Source organism: Pithys albifrons, chromosome 7 (genome assembly GCF_047495875.1).
Source record: "Pithys albifrons albifrons isolate INPA30051 chromosome 7, PitAlb_v1, whole genome shotgun sequence".
NCBI classification, from domain to species: Eukaryota; Metazoa; Chordata; class Aves; order Passeriformes; family Thamnophilidae; genus Pithys; species Pithys albifrons.
In genome coordinates, this window is record NC_092464.1 from 20628525 (window position 1) to 20649176 (window position 20652).

The 20652-nt window shown below is 36.3% G+C and overlaps 1 protein-coding gene across 8 annotated transcripts; it reads left to right on the forward strand.

Moving 5' to 3' along the window:
* The first annotated feature begins 56 nt into the window (after positions 1 to 56).
* NSUN6 (NOP2/Sun RNA methyltransferase 6) lies at positions 57 to 19586 on the forward strand. Of its 8 annotated transcripts, none has more exons than XM_071560231.1 (12): positions 57 to 142; positions 2032 to 2140; positions 2843 to 2998; positions 4630 to 4709; positions 5423 to 5532; positions 8228 to 8381; positions 9832 to 9913; positions 10904 to 11023; positions 12308 to 12452; positions 14151 to 14299; positions 15096 to 15221; positions 18025 to 19586. In XM_071560231.1, exons 2-12 carry the CDS (start codon positions 2060 to 2062, stop codon positions 18235 to 18237), a joined length of 1416 nt encoding a protein of 471 aa, XP_071416332.1. In that variant the 5' UTR covers positions 57 to 142; positions 2032 to 2059; the 3' UTR covers positions 18238 to 19586. The 8 variants fall into 8 exon arrangements, with proteins under 8 accessions (XP_071416332.1, XP_071416335.1, XP_071416331.1 ...); XM_071560234.1 differs by having other exon boundaries at positions 130 to 142; positions 2046 to 2140; XM_071560230.1 differs by lacking the exon at positions 57 to 142 and adding an exon at positions 639 to 728.
* The last annotated feature ends 1066 nt before the right edge of the window (positions 19587 to 20652 follow it).

A 20652-nucleotide genomic window follows, 5' to 3' on the forward strand; every position in this document is an offset into this window, starting at 1 on the left:
CGTTCCCTGCTGCAGTCGGGGCTTCGCGGCCGCACCGCCCCCGCCCCGGCGTTCGCGACTCCTCCGGCGACAGCGGCGGGGGCCGCGCAGGCGGCACTTCCTGCGGCCGCCCCGGAGGAGGCGGGACCACCCCGTCCCGGCGGTAGGTGGGGGCTGGCGGCGTGTCGGGGGCTGGGCCGCCGCGGGAGGGGCGAGCGCGGTCTGGCACCGGCACCTGCGTGCTCCGCCTTTCCCGTGGTGTCCCGGTCTGCAACGGGCTCGGTGTCCGCCGAGGCTGAGCGGGCGGTGGCGGGTCCCGCTTCGATTCGCCGCCTCTCGCGCACCCCCGGGCTGAGGTGGCGCTGGGGGCGTCGGGGAGGCTCCTCCGCACCCGCCCCGCGGTGCTTTCACTAATGGGCGGATGGGGAGATAAAGGAGGGCGCCCCAAATTCCGCTCCCCACGGCAGTGAGCCAACTTTTTTCTCGTATGAGAAAGGGTGGGGAAGGGGGTTTTGGAAGAGTCGGCATCTCTGGTGCTGGCTGCGTTTGACGGCTCGCGTGTGCGTACTCTGATCAAAGCGCTGGTCCGGCCTCGCGTTCCCCACCGCACTTCCCCTCTGAGAGGCACAGAGAAAGCCGCGAGGAGGCGGTGAATGGGGAAGGGAAACTTCCTCAAGGTTTTTCTTCTGAAGTCCGGCAAGGCTTTCCTGTGTATGGCAGAGCAGCTCTGGGGACAATACCTCTCGCAGGTATGGAACCTGCCGCCTGCTGAACGCTTGCAGTCTGCCTCTTGTACCTGAAGAAGCTCGAGGCTGTCTCCTCACCCGCCTGGCTTCCTGCCGTGTCGGATTTTGTAAGCTAGTAGCCTATCCCCTCTCTCTGTTCCTCAGCCTTGACTGTAAATTATTTAGTCTTTTAAATAAGCAATTCCCTACATACTGTAATCACCTTTTTTTCTAAGCTACATTGCATGTTTTCTGAGATAATGACCATGGAAAGGGCATACGTACTCCTGAAGTGGAAGGCTTATATGGGTGTGCCCTGAGCCTCCAGTTCTGTGGTTTTACATTTCCAGGCAGCTTACAATGGTTTTATTCTTTTGATGGATCTTTTTAACTGGCTTTTCACTTATATATTGTTCCCCTCCCCGGAATAAGCACATCTGGTATTTGTCATTCAAATTCATGTCTTGAGTCCACATACCTTGTAGTTCCTGTGACAGAGGAGCTGTTCTGCAGTCACGTTTCATAGCAGGTCTTATGAACCAGTTATACCTGGTAAAGCCCTAACTTTCCTGTTAGGCGTTCCGTGACTTCCTAAATTGTTCATTAACAGTGCTTAAAAGCACAGGTGTGGCATCATGCTTCTGTGTGAGACTACCTGTCTGTACTGGGAGAAGTGAAATCCCCTTGGTAGTTTAACACACTGCCCCATGCCAGTCCCCCCTTCCCAAAACCTTTCTGGGTAACTCCCCCCATGTTATATACTGGGCATGACATTCTGTTGTGTAGAATATCCCTTTAGTTATTTTGGGTCGCCTGTCCCCGCTATGTCCCCTCCTGCTTTCTTTTGCATACCTCCTCACTCACAGAGCGCGACACAGAAAAAAGTCCTTGACTTAAGATAAAAACAACTTCGCAAAAATCCTAAACATCAGTGTGTTGTCAACACCATTCTCATTTCAAATCCAAACCACAACACTGTAACAGATAATAAGAAGATACTAACTCTAGCTTGAAACCTGGACTGCAGGACAGGATTTAGAGGTGGTAATGCTTCCTTCACATTTCAAATGCTGATACAGTAGCCTTGGAAGGAATGGCTTGGAAAGAATGTGACAGCAAGGAAACCAGTAACCTCACTGTAAGGTGATTGCAAGTACAAAACATATAAATGAATGCATTCTGGAATGTAATTAAGAGTAGTGTTGAGTGCAGTAAAAGTGCATTATTAAAACAGAAGAATCGGAAACCAGGGATTAGTTTTTGAGTACATATTACATTTGTAGAGAATATGATAAGAATCACTAAGAAAATATTTTACTTATTTCAGTTTTTTACGAGCAGATTTTAAAAACTAAATGAAGATGTCCTTTTTCCCCCAAATCTCCTTCCACTGTGAAGTTGAAGAGTATCTCACCAAGGTGTTCAGAAATAATGAGGTATGTGACATGGACACTACAAATCATGAACAAATTCTTTGTGTAACTTTAATACCTTACAATTTTCCTCACATTAGACACAGAGTTTTTAATATAAAATATTTTTTATATTTAAAATATAAAATTAGTATTTATGCCCATTGGCTCAAAGTAACATAAATATTTAAAAATAAATGTAACATGAATCAGAGAATTCAGTTTTGGATCCCACTGAAGAGAGATCATAGATAATTAACCACTTATTAACTACATAATACTGACAAGAATTACTCTCTTATTCAAGGATTGAACCAAAAATACCATAGACAATCTATTAATTCCTAATGCTAAAGGATACAAAGATTACATTTTTATATATCAGAATGAAAGTTACCAATTCATAGTCATGAATCTACCCTTCCGTTTCCCTAGGACTGTTCTTTGTAAAGTATCACAGAGCTCTATCCCAGAGCAGTTACTTTTGATACTTGCTGCAGACTGTTTACAATCTTTCTGCTAATACAACTTCCTTCCAATGAGTACTTTTCAAGAAAATTATGAGGCTTCTAGTGGAACTGGGCTTCCAGACACAGACATTTCCCATTATTGCACACCACACAACCCTATTTCTCTGTACTAAGGATTTTTTATTCAATGATGTTCTTTTGCACTGAGCAAGAAGTTGCTGTGTGAATCTCTTTGAAATAAAATCTCTTCTTTCAGCTTATCACCGCTTTAGGTCCACAGGAGGCAGAGAATAAATATCAATCTCTGTTAAGTCATCTATCTCATCCACCAAGTTTTACAACTGTAAGAGTTAATACCCACTTGGCCTCAGTGAAACATGTGAAAAAACTGCTGTTTGAGGAGATCCAGAAGGTTTGTGCAATTTCTTCGTTACAGCAGAAATAATAGGATATTTCATCTTTTGCCTGATTATGAGAGCTTTACATTACTAGAAACTTTACATTAATGTGTGTCCAATATTAACATTATGCAATCATATAGATTTCCTGTCAACATTAAATGTTAAATGAAAATTCATTGCTTAGCAGTATTCCTCATCTAATCCATCCAAGAAAGGCAATAATAGAGGGAAAAGGCAGCCAGCTCTTTTCAATATGGCAGATCCAAATCTTAGATAAGATTGAAGTACTACTGTAGTAAATACTGTAAAGGTGTCATAAGTCTATAGAGAAGACAGTAGATAAAAACTAGTTTGGTGGTCTGTCTTCAGCATGTTTAGGAACATGCGTTATTTAAGAATAAAGGAGAATGTCTGTATATCTGATTGCAGAAACTGTTTAGGGAAGTGAGAAAATCTGTGTGTTTTAGAAACTGGAGCCAGTGATGCTCTGCAGCTCCTGTAGTTTTTTTAACCTGTTTTTAATATTTATATAATTTTGTGGATTTTTACTTACTTTACTTAAACATTTATTTATCTGATAATATGCAAGCCATTATGTTTAAGAAATTTATCATTTTGAATCTGTCCTACATCTACTCTGTGTAAAAAGATCCAGTTCTTCTTTAAGTAAATTATTAATGCTAGTGGGTGTACAGGGAGCTTTTGCATGACAGGAGCCAAGACGTTTCTGTGGTGCACAGGCAGTTGACAGTGTTCTGCTGGCTGGAATGGTAATGAGCTATGCTAATTTTAGCTTGATTGTAGAAATCTGGAAATGGGTATTGCAGTATGATATTCTGCTTCAAGGGAAAAGACTGCTGAAAACTGAGTTAAGACTGGCTTTTCACAAACTTTTTGTATTTTGAAGCGTGATTAGAAAAGGAAACCACATAACCATTTTGAACAAAAGTATGGTCATGGATTGTTTTCTTTCTTAAGGGAAAATATTTATTAGATGCAAACTCATTTATGCCTTTACATGCTTTAGGGTTATAATTTAGAGGGCTTAGGAGAGAAGACTTTTTTTTTTAAATCCAGTAACCTTTATAAAACAGCAAGCTGTCATTTTTTTCAACTGTCTGCACAACTCAGTTCTCAGTATCCAAAGTTAAGGTGACAAGAAAAAAGTATTGCCAACCTGTCATGTTAAGTAAGACAATACAAAAGTAGAGTTAAACAGTGGTTTTAAACTAATAACATAAAAAAGATAACACGGATTAGACCCAAGCTTCTGTGGTGGTGTTATTGTGTTCTAATAACAACTTGGCTCAACCTTCTTGCAGAAAAAAGAAAAAGCCAGTAGTAGGGTTATGAGTGTCAAAGTACTCTCCCACTCCCTGAAGTCAGTTCTCAGTCAATCCCTTTGTGACCTTGTTATTTCTCAGTTTATTACACGTTTAGTGTTTTACACTAATATTTTTAATAGTGTCCCATTTCACACTATTACCCATCCACTTTTAACTGTTTTCACTCCCTTTGTTTTTTGTGCTCTATAGCTATAAATTATGATTAGAAAAGTAGTTTTCAGTCTAGTTAAGTATTTATTTAAATATTATGTTTTTTAGTAGTGCTTAATAATTAAGGGATATTTTTAACTAAACAGCAATTTAAAGGACTACGTGTTCCTGTTCTTGAGCACCCGAAACTCCAGGACATCTTATTAATTCCTGTCATCGGACCCAGGTTTGAAATTTTCAGTCTTTAGCCTTAATATATTGTAACACATTTCACTTTCTGGTTAAACAGTGATGATCACTGTAACTGAAGCACAACTTCATTTATGTTATGGCCTAGTGGACAGTCCATATACTATCAAGTTTGGAGTTGTAGTAATTAAAAGATGTACAAAAACATAGAATGCATTCTCTCCTTTTTTATGAGACTGATGTTTTGTAGGCAAAATGTAAGATGAGTGCATCCTCCCTGGAAAGCCAGGTAGGTGACAGACAGAAGAATGGGACTTTTATGGGGAATGTGGAACTCTTAGCTAAACACAGGCAGGGTTTTCTTCCACTGGAAGAAATCAAGTGAAATCAAGTACTCATACATTTTTAAACATAAAAAATAACTTCACAATCATCTGGCCCAGAGAGGGATAGAGGCTTATTTCTCCATCCCAGTATAATTTTTTCGTATTCCTGTGTTAGGGTCACAATAGTGGCAGAATGTGCCAGAATCTGCATTGTTTTGAGAATTGTTTTTCTTCTTGGCTCTTTCCTGTGATTTCTCTGGGACTAAAATAAATCTTTTGCATGTAATACATGATATTGTACTACTTTTTCTATTATATTCTGACAAAAATCAGTATTTATGAACTAGAGTTTACTTGGGGATATTTGGCTTTTTTCAGTATACTTTTTATTATTTTTACACTGAACGACATTTTGTATTTCTAGGCGAGACTTACAGAAACATGAGTCTGAAGTAGTTGTTGGAGCCCAGTGTGGGTATGCAGTGCTTCGAGGAGCTCACGTTTATGTCCCTGGAATCATATCTACCTCAAGATGTAAGAATTCTCTTCCCAGTTAAGTTGTAAAGACAGCAGAAAAAATGCCACCCTTTGATGACAATTTCCAGTTGTTAATAGTAACATGAAATTTTTTTGTATTCACAGCTGAAATTAATCTTACAGATGTAATTCATGCCAATCACATTTTTAAGGTTTTGATGTTTTTTTTCTGAGATTTTCACTACTGTTCATTATACCTGTAATAAATTATATGTAATTATTTCTCACCTAGCCTGTTTTAAATTCCTTTTTCCTTATGTAATTCCTACCTGAAGTATTAGTTCTCAAGGATTTCACTTTCTTGTTGTCATTTCAAAACATTTTTAAAGAGCATTTTCAAAGTAAAACATAACTTTTTAAGACTTTTTTTTACAACTGAATACCGTAACTTTTATTATGGATGTTCAGTTGAATAAATGTACAGAAGTTAGCTGCTTTCCAGTCTTGTAGAAGAAAAAATAAACAGGATGCCACATCTGGATGGTGCCTGGATGTATCTTGATTATTTAATAGATACTATTTCCAGATATGTTATTTCTTCATTCAATGACAAAGCTACTTGCCTTCCTCCTCCTGTCAGATTTTAAGTTACAGATCTAAAAAACCCTAATTTTCTTTTTTTTAATGCATTGAAAGTTCAGTTGATACCATTTGTGTATAAGAGATCTAGTAAAAACCTTTTTTCATTGATGAGAAAAATCTTCAATTTTAATGTCAGATTCTTAAGAAATGGAAATTATGTTTCAATGCCTATGAGACAAGATAAAAAAATCTACATATACAAGCTTTGTGTTCAGCGGCCTATTTATTTTCTTTTTAAAGGTCAAATTAACTTTATGTAAAACCAGTATAATTTTGGGTGATTTACGCTATTATTCTATTGTGATGAGAGGTACTAATCATCATGGTTCTTATTATTAAACAAAATGAGTCAGGAGAGCATTTATCTAGTCACTTTAATTCCCTTTCAGAAAAAAATCTTCAGGAAGTTTTGAGCGTATGCTGAAGTCCAATTCACTGAACAGAAATGTTTTTCAGTCTACGACTCAATAATGAAATAAGTATATTGTCCTAGCAGTTGTTGAAACTGCTTATTTAGACAACCTCATAAATATTCAAATTCTTCTTTGAGTCAGCTAGTGATTTATCATAATTGCTTCATGTAATTATGCATGCAACATCAATTCAAAGAAAAGAAAAAAGTACTATAGAACTTCAGGAACACTTCAGGGGAATTGCAGATAAGAAAATAAAATTAACGGGCATGCTACCCACTTGACGCCAAATATAATAAGGCTGTATTAAGCACAGATGGTCTAACTAGGCAAAAAAAAAAATAGTACAGCAAGAACACATTTAATCACTGAACTTCCAAGCCAAATGTGGGTAAACTAATGATTGAGGGATTTTGAGTTCATTTTAACTAATCAAACCCTAAGCTTTATGTATATGGAATGCCAGTATAAGCTACAAAAAGCTTAAGAACTATATTCCATACTAATGCTTTTGAAAGGATCATTGTCAGCAGAGGGTGAAATAAAATGATTTATGTTTGAATACTGCAAAAAATCATTGGCAGATATGCTTGATGGGAGAGTTAAATTGCTGCAGGTTTTACTTCAGCGCAGTTTAAGCAAACAATAGCGGTGAGCTACCACATAATGTTTTATGTCACATTGTGTGAAAAGAAGCTGTGTAAAGGAAAAATTTTCAGTGGCTACTCAAGAAATACTACCCTTTAAGAATTTCAGGGCATTTGTGCATAATCAGAAGGCCACTTGAAAATGGAAAAAAGGATTCCCAAGTATAATTCAAAGATTTCTTGGGAAGCTGAACTGTCCTTAGTCTTACTTGTTATACCTTTGGTTCCTCCAGCCTGTCACTCACATAAGAAATGTAATTTTGGAGAATTGTTTATTGCTATCAGAAGAGGGCTTTATTTTTAAGTGTATTTGTCAACTACTCACTGCATAGAGCTTGCTCAGTATTCTACATCACCTAAACCATCCCTCTTTTTGATTTTTTTTTAAAGTCTGCAGGATTACACTTCTAGAGTTTGGTGTATATTTACATACATTACTGATCTGGTGGCTCTTAACTGGGGATATAAAACTGTCTAAGAGGATTATTGAGAACAGCAGTTGCTCTAGAGGGAAGACAACCAGACAAGAACAAGAATGTATAATCCTTTGAGACAAAGCAATAGTTAGAGAAAAGCAGCTGTAACTATGATCTACCTAGATATTGAGAGGTCATTAGACAAATACAACTTTACTGTCTGTGTTCAGTAAGTGTGAACCAGTGTTTTTTGATGTACTTGTGTGCTTGGAGGACACTCAGGGGACTGAATCCTGATGGGTGTGCTGAAAACTTAGGGTCACCCTGACATCATGAAACAAATAAAGTGCAGATTTGTGTAGCCTCTTAGAAAACACAGCATACTGTGTGACCCTCACAACTTGGTGTCTCAGTAGCTCTAGTCATTTGGTAGCCATCATTTACCACCTAACACTTTCAAGCTTTGTATCAATTGATCTTTGTCTTTGATTACATTAAGGAAGTTTAAAGTTTGGTATGATCCAGGAGTTGAAGTAAGTAGTCTACTAAAAATCGCAAATTTTTTGGTTGGTAATGTTCTGTAAAGTGTCATGTTGATCTCAAACTTTCTGTACTTTGTTCTGTTCTTCTGCAGTTGTGAAAGCTGGGGATCTGGTCTCAGTGTATTCAGATATTGAAGGGAAATGTAAAAGAGGAGCCAAAGAATTTGAAGGAGTCAAAGTTTTCCTTGGAAATGGTATTTCAGAACTGAGTCGCAGCGAAATCTTCAGTTCAAGTGGCCCGTTGAAGTCAGTCCATAGTAACTTGCAATCTGCACCTACAAATTTGCAAAGGGAAGAAGAAGATGGAAAAAGATGTTCTAGACCCTATGTGAAAGCATAAGATGGCCTTGACTGAGACCTGTGTTGGGGTTTCCAGTATTTCTGGGGAGGCATTTAGTTTCATAGTGGTATGCAGATACCAGTTTAGGAGGAAATAAGTGGGAGCCTTTTCATCATTTATGTATAGCATATGACTTAAATAATATAGAACCAACAGAACTGGGAAATTTTCTCACTGTGGCAGAATTACATTTTGCTAAGTTGTTCTGTGCCACATCCCTGTTTCGATGGAACAGAAGTGCAGCCTTGCCAGTTTCTCCATCTTTTAAAAATACCTATAGAGGCCTTTGTTTTGGTGGGACAGGGAATGGAAGACAAGGTCAGATATCTTAAAAAAATTAATGGCATTTGCCATGGTAGTTATCTTTTTCAAGATTACTTGCTTTCCTATTTTCTTGCTGAAGCATACAGTTTATTCCTCTCCTGTCATCTAAAACACATATAAAAACGAATGTAGAAGAGCACGGCCATCAAATGGACTGAGGCTTTACATCCTAAGAACAAACTACAAAAGATCTAGAAAGAAAGATTACGTTTTCAGAGGATTTCTGATTTATAAGAGCTTAAATATAGTAGACATAGTGGTAGGATATGCCTTTAGAGTTGGCGACATGGAATAGCAGTATGTAACGCTAAATTTGGTGCCTGCAAGTCTGCTTCTTTTCGTTGGACTATCCAGTACATATGCAAAATGTAATCTCTTGTTTTCAGGCTCAGTATTGCTTTTTCTTGGTTTTGTTTTTATTGTTGTCAATTTCAAGATACATTTGTTTTAACAATTAAATTTGTGTCAGGATTTCATCCATATTTAAAACCTTCAGGTTACTTCTAAGTTCAAACCTTTGTTTTGCAGGCAAATCAGTGTTCTTGCAAGGCTTTTCATACAGGATTTCTGTAGTTATTTGGGGAAATATCAGACAGTTTGGAAAATGGAGGAAAATATAAGTAGGAAATCATGTGCCAATGCACTGGTGCATACATGGCTAGCAAAAGCAGTTATGGATTGAAGCTAACATATTTAGAGCTGGTTTTATGCATTTTTTGCAGTATCGAGGCTTGGATTAGATCTTGTTTTGTCCTGTGTACAAAAACATACATTTGCTTTATGCAATTTTACAGATGATTCCAATTTATAGTGTAGTGCATCTTTTATCATAGTTGGTTCAACTTAATGATGTCATTTTAAAGAATATCAGATTACAAAATTGTAAAAGTATTTTTATTTGTTCATTTATAAATTCTTTTATTTTTGTAAGATTGTTGTTTCAAGCTGCTGTTTGTAAGCATAACAATTTTAATTGGATACTATTTAAATTTTTAAAACTGAGTAGTTGATTTTTTTTTTCATGTTTTTCAGAGGACTGGGCATAAGAATGATAGAGCCAGTCTACCTTAGTCCTTCATTTGACAATGTGCTTCCTAGTCATTTGTTTTTACAGGTATGTTTGTTACAAAAATAAAAGTCTGTACTATTTACAGAATGATGAATATTCTCTTAGCACACATTAATGCTTTATGTATTCATTATTCAGAGTAGCACCTAATTCAGTCTTTGGATTTAAGGAAAACAAAGCATTTAGAATGAAGTCAGTATCTACATGTAGGTGGTTTAATCATACTGTGTCTGAGATATGATAAGGGACGTCAGGGTGACTTAAGAGATACTTGAAACATAGAAAGTCTTTTTGCACAGATACTCTGCACAGAACAATTAGTTTTTGGAATCTGCCTTTGAACTCAGGAATATGAACCTCTTCCAGTGTACATCATTCTGTGGATAATCAGGAAAATCTCCAAATACAAGGTTGACATTAAGTTGTTATTTAAGTACTAAAGACATCTTTACAAGGTTTTTATACCTTTGTGTTGAACTAAGAAGAGAATATTTCCATATTGTCTAAGATCCAATATTGCACACAATTATTGCATATTACTTCTCTTCAAAGCACCTATTCTGTTTCTACAATTAATAGTGCAGTTCAGCTTCTTGCTACTTTATTCAGCAAGTTTAAACTTCTGCCTATGGAATTTAACTGTTTGTTAGTGTACTCCATAATTATGTTAATATGGTAAATATTCCAATAAACAGGAATATTAATATAAAATATTTTTAACAGACAGAGCTGCTCTGTGTCTGAGACAGAATCAGCTTATTTTATTTTTACTTTTAGCACTGTAGTCTATGTATTGTAAATTCTTGAACTTCAGTCATAGATAACTCATTTATAGCTTTAAATAAAAAACTAGCCATTTGAGACTTCTGACTTACCCTGTCCCTTTTATATTATGCAAAGAGTTTGTTTTCTGTTAAGCAACTAAGAGCAATATCATAGTATCTTCACTGCTGAATGAAGTATTTTTTTCAGTGAGTTTGTCATTCCTTAATAAAGGAATTGATGCAGAGTATCCCATATTTGTTTTTATGATAGAATTTGCCTTCTGTAGTTGTGAGCCATATTTTAAACCCTCAACCAGGAGAGAAAATTTTGGATATGTGTGCTGCACCTGGAGGAAAAACAACCCATATTGCAGCATTAATGCATGACCAGGTAAGAGAAGTCACTGGGAATTTTCTCACTAAGGAAGAAAGTCTGACCATTGTTCATTTGTACAGTTCCCTTCCCTTAGCTGTCAGAATCCACAGATACGTACAACAGCAAACAATATTCTCACATTCTGCTTACCAATATATTTTCCTATACATTAGAGTTACTGAAATGGGCACAGGCAGCCTTTATCAAATAGTCACCATCACATTTAAAATCTTATTTGCTACAGATTGACTTGTTGAAATATGTTTAATTTCACTTTTTAAATGTTATTGATTTATTTTTAATCAAACAATTTGTAATGTTCAAGGCAACGTTATGCAGGAATATGCTGGATTCATGAAACTGAGATAAATAAAAATATGTAGAGAAAATAGAAAATACCACACACTCAAATAAGAATGTAGGAATAAAATTTTGCATATATTAAATTGCTATATGCACATTGAAATACAAAAATGCAGGCTACTCTTTTCTAGCAGAGAGGGAAAAAACATGTAATGTTGCCTTGAAGAATTTTGTAAGGTTGTTATTATTTTTGTTGGAATAGGTTTATTAGAATATATCGGATCATTCAGGAGTCTTGCAGTTACATTAGGCAGTACTTCAACAGTTGCCTGTGCATTAATGGAAAGGTACAGTCTGTAATGGTATGAAAAAAGAAAAACCATGTATTCAGTTCTGTGATGGTTTCCCTACTGAAGTGTTTTCTTCCCTCAGTAGGGAATGTGTGCAAAAGGCCTTGAACATGCATTAGACATTTATTACAAACATTTATAAAGCTACCAGTAAAGAGTTTTCAGTGTGATACGTCTGTAAATCATGTTTCTGTCATAGATTGATTTACATCTATAGTTTTTCCATCTGTGTATGTACCTTTGGTATAACTTTTTTCCCTTAGTCACTTTACATATTTTCATTGTGCTTACTTCCAGCTGAAGTGGTAAAAAGTAAGAATACAGATGCTGGATATTTATCTGAATTGATTTGTTTTTTGAGTATATAATTTTAATTTTATACATGGAAATATAAAGATATAGAAAAAAGCACTGCTTTTTGTTTTCAAGTTACAATCACAGATTTTCTATACTAATGCAGGTATGATGGAAACTATGGGCAAACAAGCACTGCAGGAGTGTGGATTTAAGAATAAAATGATTCTGTAGGGAAAACTATGCTTTATTCATTACACTGCTCATGGCTGGGAGGGAGTGGGGGAAGGAAATCAGAAAATGCACATCCATTTAATCCCTATGCTTTTGGTGAAAACTGGGTGTTTTTCAGGGTGAAGTAATAGCCATGGACAGGATAGCTAACAAGGTCAAAAAAATCAAGCAGAATGCTGAATTGCTACAGTTGAATTGCGTTAAGGCCTTTTGCTATGATGGAACAAAGGCCCTGTCAGTTGAGAAGAGAGAGGACGATCAAGGTAAAATAAACAATTTGGATGGTAGTAGCTTTTGAAGAAAATGGTAATGTTTTGCACTAATAGTATTAAACCTACTACAGGTGTGCAAGTCCTTGAAAGCTTGGCAGATACCTAAGTTGCTTAGCACTGTAAAAGGCACTTTTATTTTCTAGTCTTTTGCGATTATCAGCTTCTCCATGAAGAAAAAACAAAAGTGAAATTATCCGCCCTTATCACAACCTAATATGATCAGAGGAAATCCATTCCTTTCCCAGATAATATCAAAGAAAGAAGCCTTAAAGTGTCTTTCATGATCACATTTAACCCTGTACTCTGAATTGTCTGACCTAGTCTGAGAAAAAAAAATATTTTTGTACACTTGCTTGACTTTTCTGCCTCATAATCCTCATCAGTAAAATGGAGTTATTAATACCTAACTCCCAGGAGTGCTGCAAGGTTTAGTTCATTGATGTTTGTTCAGCTGTTCAGGGCAAAGTTATATAGGAGCACAGTGTATTATTTTAAGTTCATTTCATTTGCTTTCCTGAAGTGCTGCAGTTATACTGGTTCTGTTCCCATGATGGAATGATTTAAACGGTATCTGCTGTCTTGATTATTTTTAGTTTGTTGTGCAAAGTGTGCTGTTCTTTCTCGCTCTATTTTATCTCACTCACTGGTTACCCTAAGTAGGAATCAGATTACATAATTCACCTTCTTTGTCCCTATGCCTTGCAGTTATTCTTTCTTTGGAGGAGCAAGGATACTTTTTTAATAGTCTTTTTATGAACATTGAATATTGTAGGTGGTATGTAGCAATTACACAGATGAACAAGAGCAAGATGTACTACTCAGAGATCATGAAGGCTTTTCTGTACATCCCTGCAAGCAAGACATGACATATTTTGAACATTTTAGTAATGGATCAGAGGTAGATAAATCAGATAAGACTCATTTTGTAGTGCAGGAACAAGCTAGTTAGCAGTAGCATAATACAAGTATGGTAGCAGCAGTACCTGGAGATGCTGAGCTGGACAGTCTCTTTAGAACTGAGGAGGTAAAAACTTTGGGCTGTTGATCCAGTGGGGTTCAGATTAAAGCATAGGCTCTGCATACAGAAGATACATATTCCCTTATCATCCAGGTAATAGTCAGAAATCATTCTTGTTTTCAAAACCAGCATGTCACACATTAGAACTTGTAATAGTTCGTGTTATTATGAAGTGCTTTTTTTCTACAGATGTGTGCATCACAAGAAATAGTTATTATATAGACAGTGCGTTATTATTATTTAAAGCAGTCTTAACAACTGACTACAGGTTTCTCTCAGTAAAGGTTTGTTTCAGTTATAAGCTGTGGTTTGTTACAGCCTGTATGTACAACTCTGTACCCAGCACCTCTGACCAATCATATTTCAACTTTTTTATTTGATTACTGTTAGATTTTACTTTCAAATTAAATTACTAAATTAAGTTTAAAAAATATTACTGCCTAAAGGGATAATTTTTGAGCTCACAGAACCTAAATTGTTTCAGTTTTTGGGAGATGAAAACTACCACCAGCAGTGCTGAGACTTGTCCCGAGCTGAGACTACTTCTGCAGACACTGTCTATAGCACATACATGTCTTATGTCAAGGAAGCAGTAACACCTTGTCCTTATCTATGGTGAAGTCTCAAGGAAAGAAACAGCCAAATTTTACATTACTCTCTGCTTTTCACAGAAGGACCTCCATTTTTACCAGAATCATTTGATCGAATTCTTCTTGATGCTCCATGTAGTGGGATGGGACAGAGACCAAACATGGCTTATTCCTCAACTTTAAAGGAAGTGACTTCTTACCAGCCACTACAGCGCAAGCTTTTCACTGTGGTATGTATTAAACATTGAGTAGATGAGCTAAATTGAATACAAAAACTTTTATGCCTTATTTCCCCTACCAGTTTAGCTAAGAAGTATTAGGGTCCAGTTAACCTCAGCTCCACCATATCTGTTACTAGGTGAAGTCAATTCATTGCAGCATGGGAAAGGTATATGTAATCCATAGTAAATAAACCCTTTGTTTGTGGGTTTTTTAATACCTCAGTTTCATCACTTCATTACTTAGTTTATAACAATTGCAAGGGTCTAAGTCAGAGAGGGTGACTTAGGAACATGCTAAGGAGTGTGATGCTAAGGCTGATGCTGAAAGGTAAGGTTTAATGCAACCTAAATATGAATGATACATATTCAAAGTGAACAACAGCTTGAAAAGCAGTATAGGTACAGCTTCCATGCCAAATATGTGGAAACAGTTGACATATAATATAACTGATAAAAGTATTGTGTATCCATGGTTGGCAGCAGGTGGTGAAAACAGACCTAATCTGTCTGGGATATGCAGAGCTGTAAAAATAACAAATCTTACAAGGTGAATCATCTCCATGGCATTAATAAACTGCATGAGCTATAATGCCTATTTGGAAAGAACAATCTTTCTAATCCATGGGATCCTTTACTGCATTCCCTGAGAAGAATTAGTATCCTAAATGCCTATCTTAGAAAGATTTGAGTTAATTAAGTGCTAAATTTTATTATTATAGCTTAATGGATTCTTGGTTCATTTTGCTTAATATGGAAGTTTTTACATTTAAAAATAAGCTGAACTATTTTTTATTTCTCCCTGCAGGCAGTGAAGTTGCTAAAGCCAGGAGGTGTTTTAGTATATAGTACATGTACAATTACACTTTCTGAAAATGAGGAGCAAGTTGCTTGGGCCCTGAAAAGGTTTCCATGCATCCAGCTTCATCCACAGGTAATAGTATTTTCAGGGTACTTCATACAATCTAGTGAGCTTGTTTTGGAACTGTAAACCTATATGCTATATTTACTATCAATAAATCTGTTTTTCACTGCTGACAAATTTAACTGCTGTGAGTAGAACTAACACAAGGATTTCTGAGGCTTTTTAAAAATCTGGTTTTGTGCTTAATTTAGCTTCATTTAGGGATCATTAAGTAGTTTTCCACTATGTATTGTTATTTTGATTTGCGTAATAGTCTTCTAAAACACAAGGACAAAAGGTAGTTCAGACAGGTTAAAATTTCTCTTGCAGTTGTTCTTTAATATGTATATTTTATTCTCTTCTTTTGCACAGTCACAGAAGAGGTGACAATTTTTTTATTAATGCCACTGAAGTTGTGAAGACATGCATAAAGGATGGCACATAAATGAAAATAAACTTGTGTTTTGAGGAAGGAGGATTTTATATGTATGAGTGCTATTTTTGCTTTATTTAAAGGAATGCTTTATTTAAAGGAACTGTATGAACATACAGTTCATACAGTTCAAAAATATCTGTTACCTTTATTAGTACTTTGAGGGAGTCTGTCATCAGACCATATGCATCCCTCTTCCTCTCTGATGATGTGATGAGCTGGGTGGGGTAGTTGCTTATCATCATGGCTTTGAGGGCAATTCTAACTCTGATACTTGTTTAGCTTACTTATACATTTTGTGATGCCTTATACCTGTCTTAAGAAGTTTAGATGAATCTTTTAACTGAAGTTAAAAACATATATACAATAGGTATACAATGAGAAATTATGTGAAGGCTGATAAATATTTAACAGAACTGAAGCTCTTCTTCAAGGATTTTTTTTGTTCTCTTCCTCTGTCTGCTTTCTCATCATCCATTTACTAGGATTTTTTCAGTTCCAGCCATTTCAACTAAGATTATACATTTTATGTAACAGCATAAAAAATTCTCCTTAACAGAACGACAAAGCAAAACACAAGGCCTATTAACTCAAATGCAGGATTCGTTCTGGTTTAATAGACTTTTTCTCACTAGTAATATCAGTCTTAAATACAGCACTGCTTTGCACACACAAATGCCATATCTGTAAGACTTAATCTTTTGTGAATAGTGTATTTTAAATGAGATGACACTGAATTGTTTACCCATAGATAGTTTAGAATACTTATAACCAGTTAGTCAGTAGTATAAACTACAGTGATCTTTTCCAATGAACACGAAACTGGAGTCTAAGGTCTACTTACCTCATATTCCTTTATGTACTATTTTCCATGTTCTTGGGTCTCTTATTGGACACCTTATTTTACACCCACTCCACTGTTTTCCACTTTCTCAGTTTGGCAACAGATCCTGGAATCACGTTGGGTAAGGCGAGTAAGGAAAGAACAGGAGATGGAGCCATAGGCATTGTTCTCGTAGGTGTAAGTTACCGCATGGCAGCTGATCCTTTGTGCAGACTTACTTCCTCTTAGAGATTTACACAGGAGATACTGTAGATCAGCTTAAATGCAATAACTTAACTGGAAGGAAAAATTAAATGGTATAGGAAGATGCTGGTCTGTCTTTGAACCTCTGCAATACAGTTTTCCCAAGACTTCTACCTTTCCATTCTTCTATTACTTCAAGTCTCTACCCTTCTCTCCCTTTGTTATATTATTTTTATCTCGATTTGCAATAGACACCTCTTTTCATCTTTTACCTAAAAAGCACTGAAATCCTGCTGAGGGAAAGGAAAAGAAGAATCAGGCTGCAACCTCTTGGCTGCCCAGCTTTACAGCACACCATAAAGCAATTAACTCACATCATGTGCTGACTGGGTTAGATCATGTGTTAGCAAAGCGTGATGGCTGAAATAACGTAGACTGACAAAGGAGATCTACTTTTAATATTACAGTGCCAGCTTTTGCACATTATGTTCTATTCCTTACTGAATGCATTGAAAGAAAATCCAGCTAAGAATTAGATTTCTTCCAGGTATGTATTAAATAAAAAGCAGTCAATGCTAATCAGAAGAAATGCTGAGAAAAGGGCTGTGATTTTAAGCCCTTCTCCTCTCCAGGATTTGGATGCCAAATGTCATCTCCTGAATTCAGATATCTAAACATTGCTTTCTTTTTTTTTCTCAATGTCATAGACATACACCTGCAACAGTAGTCCCATTTACCAGTTAGTCTTATTACATGACATAGAAAATCTGAAGTTCAGATTTTTTTCCTGTATCATCTGCCAAAGTGATGCCTCCTGAGACAGTAAAGTATTCTGGAATTGGGCTTTCAGTCTCTCCAGTTGAAGTTTTTAATGTGAAGAATGCAAGTATTTCTACTACCATTACTGAGTTTATTAGTAATGAGCTGAGGCATGACTATTTTGACTGAAGTAACTCATAGCTATTAATCACTAAACAGAAGTGCTGCATCATTTAGAAATGGCAGCCTAAAACCGTTAGACCAGCTGTCTGGTGATAACAGCTTTCTTGTGATGTTTCAGTCCTTTGAGTAATGAATTGACTTAGATCTGTGCACCCATCATCAAGTGCTCTAAACTACAGGATAAAGTGGATGAGGGACACCACCATTTCCTCAAAGTAGGTTGAATGAATCTTGTATACTTGTTTGTGTAATATTGGCCAGAAAAAGGCAAGAAAAGGCCACATTACTTCTGAATCCCCCCGAGTGTCAATGATACAAACCTAGCTTTTCCACCTTACCAGTTAGGTAACTCTTCACATACTCAGAATACATTCAGGGCATTTAAGAACTTTACAAATGCAAAAATTTGCTTTTCTTTGTTACTTGAACAGGAACCTCACATTGGAGGAGAAGGCATGAAGGGAGCTGGACTGTCAGTTGATCAGTTGAAGCTGCTGCAGAGGTTTGATCCATCTGCTGTGACGTTGCAAGGAATGGATATTAATTCTTTGCAAGATTCCAGAGAAGATGACCTGATTTCATTGGCAAATAAGGACTGTATAGGATTTTTCATTGCAAAATTTATTAAATCAAATAGTATATAAGGATTTGGGAATGCAACGTGAAAAAATACTTCTGCTAGTCCAAGAACAGTTCAGACATGAAGTGTGTTTCTTCCTGCTGCAATGTTACCAAGCCAACCAACTGATGGCAGGGTTGCCATGGCAGCACTGAAATCTGCCAGCTGTTCTGATGGGAGAGCCACAGGTTGCAGCAAGAAAGTCATGGTTGGGGGAAGGGTAGTATCATTTTTAAGTCTCCCTTTGCTTTTGTATTTACAGCAGGTCAGTGCCTGAATGACAAGTATGTTAGTCATACTGCTGCTGCTTATCTGGTGCAGCAAGTGTAGGAAGGGGATGTAATATACTTTATGAAATGCAACATAAATAAAATATATGGGAACTATTATAATGAATTTTTGAAAACAAATTTTCTATGGAGGTTTACTGATAGTTAATATTTCATTGACTAGTGCTTCACAAAACACTGCAACATGTTACAAAGAACTGTTTTATAAATTGATACTTAGAACCTCATTTCTCTTTTATTTTAATACAAGCAAGATTCTCTGTACACATAGTATATACACAAAATACGATTAGGCTTTGTAGCATGTCTTATAGCAGCATGAATATATTAAACCATCTCACTCTGGGAATGTAAATAAATATTGTTTTAACATCAAACTTCCCATGCATAAATTGTATTGGTTCTGAAATAGCCTATTGGACTGGCTGACAAGTGACAATTTTAAAATCAAAGGGGCTACAGTTGTGATTAAATATATGAAAAGACAGAAAACAATGCGTAATACCATCTGAAATGTTGCAAATCACCTTTCAAACAACTAAGATTATTAACTCTTTATTGGTTAGAAAGCATCACCAGCTAAAATCATACAAAAACTGAAACTGGGGAAGCATGCTAATGAGAACTGCTTTAGTATATTGCTCAAAGTTTTAATAGTCTAAATTTCTTAAAGATATTAGATGTATTTGAAAAATCTGCTTCAGTTCCAGTTTAAACAGTATTTTCTTTTCTCAGTCCTGCTGGAATTGACATTAGCACTAAAATTAGAAGGAAAGGTAAGTACAATTCAGAAATGTAAACTACATCTGTGTGTTTGGCTTTTTCCTCTCATCAATTTCCAGTTTTAAAAAGCATTATCTGAAAAATGTCTGTCTTTTCACACGTAAAGACTTGGTTGGATTAAAAAGAGCGACAGTTCTTTTATAATTTGTCTTTCTACTGTCAAAAGTACTTTTGAATTTGCTTGCAGTCAAAACAATCTATGCAATTGTTTCTCAGTAGTCTGGTTGTTTACTTGTATTTTCTATAAATGTTTTGATACCAGGTTTTCTACTGTTCTTAAATAAAAAACAAATGTCTCTTCTTCCTTTCTGCCAAGGTTGACTAGTACATCCTCTGTAAGTCCTATCCTAAAAGGACAGGAGGATGGAATTCTTGACTACTACTTCTCTACTTATGTGGGTCACTCCTTGCCATTAAATGCAACATGTTTAAAGAAGACTAAAAGTAATTTTGTTTCATCAGTAGTAGATAAGATATCCTATTTAGAATCATGAAAGCTCATACTATAAATGATACTCTTTTTGATCTTCACATGGCTAAAATAATTACCTGGTAACAAAAGAAATTAGTCTTTTATTGTAAGTACATGTTGAAATCTTTAACTCAGTGCTAGTAAAAAAGCATTTTCTTTTTTGCAGAATATATAAATTCTGTAAATATTAATCAGCACACATAGACTGGATAGTGAAGTTTGTGTATTCATATAATGTAAGGACCTTTACCTCCAGTTTCAGTAGCAGGATTTGTGTGATGCAGAATTTGAAAGAATTAAGATTGCTGAATTTTTAATGGAAGATTTGTTGAGACTTTCCCAGATTTCTTTAGTTTTAGATGATAAACAGGCCTTTCAAGGTGACCTTACCTGATTTTATATGATAAGCTTTGTGGGGGTGAGGAGTGGGAAGAAGAAGCAACTAACTTGTATTTGATTCCAGTGTAATTGCAGACCAGACTTCACCTGAAAAAAATTACTGATAGATGAACTTTAAGTACCAGGTTTGTTTTTGCAAAAGCCAACTGCTAGACTTAAAAGAGCACGCAGCATATTGAAGGGTAAGCCTCAGCTCTTTCCCCATGTCTCTGTTGTAACTGGGAGTGGGGAGCCGTGGGGGAGAGACTTCTTCAGGCATTTCAGAACAGAAACTCAATGAAGATGCTGCAAATCATCCCTTGAAGAGCCAGTATCCTTTCTCTGACTACAGGTGTGGCTAAGTTGGATGACTAAAGTCGGAAGGATGCCCTTCTTTTTCTCTTCTTTTGCAATCTTACTGTGACTTTAACTACAAGTGTAGGAATGCTTTCTCATTGATACAATTCTGATGGATAGTGTATACATGTTTTAAATACATAATAGGATTACTTTCCTG

Bases quoted from the DNA above. Each gene is read 5' to 3' on its own strand.
- NSUN6 (XM_071560231.1), top strand. From the start codon at position 2,060: ATGAAGATGTCCTTTTTCCCCCAAATCTCCTTCCACTGTGAAGTTGAA. The intron at 2,141-2,842 runs GTATGTGACATG...CTCTTCTTTCAG, and splicing joins AGGTGTTCAGAAATAATGAG to CTTATCACCGCTTTAGGTCC. The intron at 14,300-15,095 runs GTATGTATTAAA...TTCTCCCTGCAG, and splicing joins AGCGCAAGCTTTTCACTGTG to GCAGTGAAGTTGCTAAAGCC.